Genomic DNA, 2,994 nt, shown 5'->3' on the forward strand with positions numbered 1-2,994 from the left:
TTTTTTTACTCTTTCATATTGTTTAAACATTCTTTGGAGAGAAATTATTTGAACTGAATATATTTTCATTATCACACTATTGAATAATCACATCTTCATTTAACTTTCTTAATGAATAAACAAATGGTGTTTGCTGTTCTACATGTCAATAGGTTGGATAATTGTTGTTAGTCATTTCAAAAAGTTGTTTTGCTTCTTGAAACGATTATATCAGAAACGACAAAAATCCTTCAACTATCATCTTAATATTCAATGTTTCTATTATTTTTATTATCGTTGAATAGTATTTCATAGTACTACAACCATACATTATCATACATAGTTTTTAGAAACAGACATTACAGACAAAGAGAAAATAAAATTCAATTAAAGAATTGATTATAAATACTAAATATTCACGATTTATTGTTATCATTTCTTCTAAGCCTAAATCTCCTGAACTAAGTTATAATTTGTTATATAGGAAAACTATGTATTAACACACATAAATCAGACAGTGTTTGGGTATGCGTAGTAAAGATGAACAAAATAGAAAATGACATTTAAACAGAGTAACAATCAATGAGACAAAATGTATCAAAAACTTAAAATAATATTATAATGGATATGTATTAAAAAAAACGAAACTAATACTAAGTCATCAGTTAATAGATATAAAGAAGAGTGAAGACTCAAAGAGAGTACTGGATATAAACAACATTATTCAAACGATATATTGCAATACTATAAATGAAATATAAATGAAAGAATTTTATTATCATTAAAACTGTCAAACAACATTTTGGTTGAATAATATTTTCTAAGATATAACGATGAAAAGAGTTGCCAATGAATAAAATTAAAGATAAAATGAATTGATTATCATTTGGTGATTATTTCTAAACCATCTAAACAATTGAAGGTAATGAAAAGAAGAGTTTAAAAAATCTAATTAAATTTTGTGCATTCGTGTTTTAGCAGAAATACATAAGGTCTATAAATTTGAATGATACTAAACAAGATAAGATGAATAATTTTCAAATTGGAGAATAAGGAATGGTAGTTAATGGAGTTTGTTCAGAGGTATTTCAGTTAGAAGACAAATAATAAAAAAGTAATAAAAGAATAATAAAAGAATAATAAAAAGGAGAGAGAAAAAGAAAGAAAAGAATAAAAAAGAATTAAAAGAACTACAAAAAGGATAATTGAATCAATGCCATCAACAAGTGAAATTGAAGACCCTCTGATTAATGATGGAGACATGAAAGAAGACAAACCAGTGAAACAAAAATGGTTATGGTCATTATATACAATATTAACAGTAATGTCATTAATAACATTGGCGTTGACTGTTACTACATTAATTATTTTATCTACAAAATTAGGAGAAATTAATTACACTGTGGTTAATAGTCCAAGTTTACCTTCAGCATATGTTATTCCTGAAAATAGAATCACTCCTGTTAAAGGACAATTAGCTAGAGGTACATGTTGGATATTTGCAACAATCAGTTTAATTGAGTCATCATTACGTAAGATTGCAATAGAAAATGGATCAATTAGACCAAATGAATATATTGCATTAAGTGAACAAGCATATGGTAAATTAATGTTACAATTATGTAATGGAACATATGAAGCAGTTCCTGATGATATTAAAACATTTTGTGAAGATGGAGGAATGGGAAAAGGAAAAACAGATGATGGAGAGATTGAATGGGTGTATTATTTTAGAAAATATAATTCCGAATTCTTTTATCCTAATGAAGTTTGTCCATATACTGTTCGTAGAGGAAAAGGAGATTGGGAATGTGATGGAGTTGATTTAAAGAATCCAACAAAACATTCACCATTTAATATTCAAGTTAATAATTTAAAAAGTAAATATACTCCTCAAAGTATTAAAGAAATGATTTATGATACTCAAGGACCTGTTGGATGGGGTCATGCCACGTTAGGAAGAACATATTTATATCCATGTGATTCTAAATCACCATTCATAAATAATGAAGATTGTAATTTACATAAATATCCATGTGAAAATGGATTTTGTAGTAAAGTATCAACATTAAGTTTTGGATATGATGGTATTTTTAAATTACAAGGAGAACCAACAAATAGAGGAGGACATGCAATGAATATTGTTGGATGGAATGATGATTATCTTGGAGGAGGATTTATCATTAAAAATTCATGGACATTACAATCAGGACATTCTATGGGATATTTTATGGGTAATCATTCATTATTTAATGAAGATCAAATATGTCCAACATATAATTCAATAAATAAATGGATTCCAATGAATTATGAATGTTTTAAAACGAATCAAGATAGTGAAATGTGTCCAAACATCACACGTACCTTTGTTGGAATTACTAATCATGGAGCAACAGTACTTGTTTGTGCAGGAGCTAATTCAATTACAGAAACAACAAAATTAAGAGCAAATGATTATGGATATGAACCATGTGGAAATGATGAAGGAAGAAGTTATTATTATGCACTTGAAATGACTCATGAAACTGATGGGTCATCATATAAACCATATGTAGAATATCCTAAAGGATCAGATGGATATGCTATTTTCCATTTGTTAAGATGGACACAAGGTAATGAAGCAAATGTAGAAAGAGTTCAAACAAATTATACAACATGGCAATTTATGGAAAGATTATTTACTCCAAAAGATTTGTCTAATTTCTTAAATACAGAACATTGTGGATATTATTTTATGTCATATGACACATTCTTAGAACATGATTTAAGACATCCAATTGGAGGACATGATACTTATGTGTTTTCGTCTGTTGATATTAAATTTGATCATTCAAAGTTTAATGATAAAGAATTATTTAAGAATTCTACATTAGAATATCAATTACCAGTTTTCTCTGGTTCTCTTGATTTCAATTGAATTAAATAAAACATCATTCTTATTTTCATTTATCTTTTTGTTTAATAAATTTGTTTTTTTCTTTTTATTTATTGTTTTTTATTTCTTTTTTTTTTTTT

The 2,994-nt window shown here is 26.7% G+C and overlaps 1 protein-coding gene across 1 annotated transcript; it reads left to right on the forward strand.

Annotated features, from left to right (window-relative positions):
- Positions 1–1,192: 1,192 nt before the first annotated feature.
- On the forward strand, positions 1,193–2,896 carry ENU1_023620 (papain family cysteine protease domain containing protein; the record flags this gene model as incomplete). Its single annotated transcript, XM_008857080.1, has 1 exon — positions 1,193–2,896. The coding sequence occupies one exon, from the start codon at positions 1,193–1,195 to the stop codon at positions 2,894–2,896; it is 1,704 nt and encodes a 567-aa protein (XP_008855302.1).
- Positions 2,897–2,994: the final 98 nt, after the last annotated feature.

This window comes from Entamoeba nuttalli (genome assembly GCF_000257125.1).
Source record: "Entamoeba nuttalli P19 unplaced genomic scaffold asmbl_2419, whole genome shotgun sequence".
NCBI classification, from domain to species: Eukaryota; Evosea; order Mastigamoebida; family Endamoebidae; genus Entamoeba; species Entamoeba nuttalli.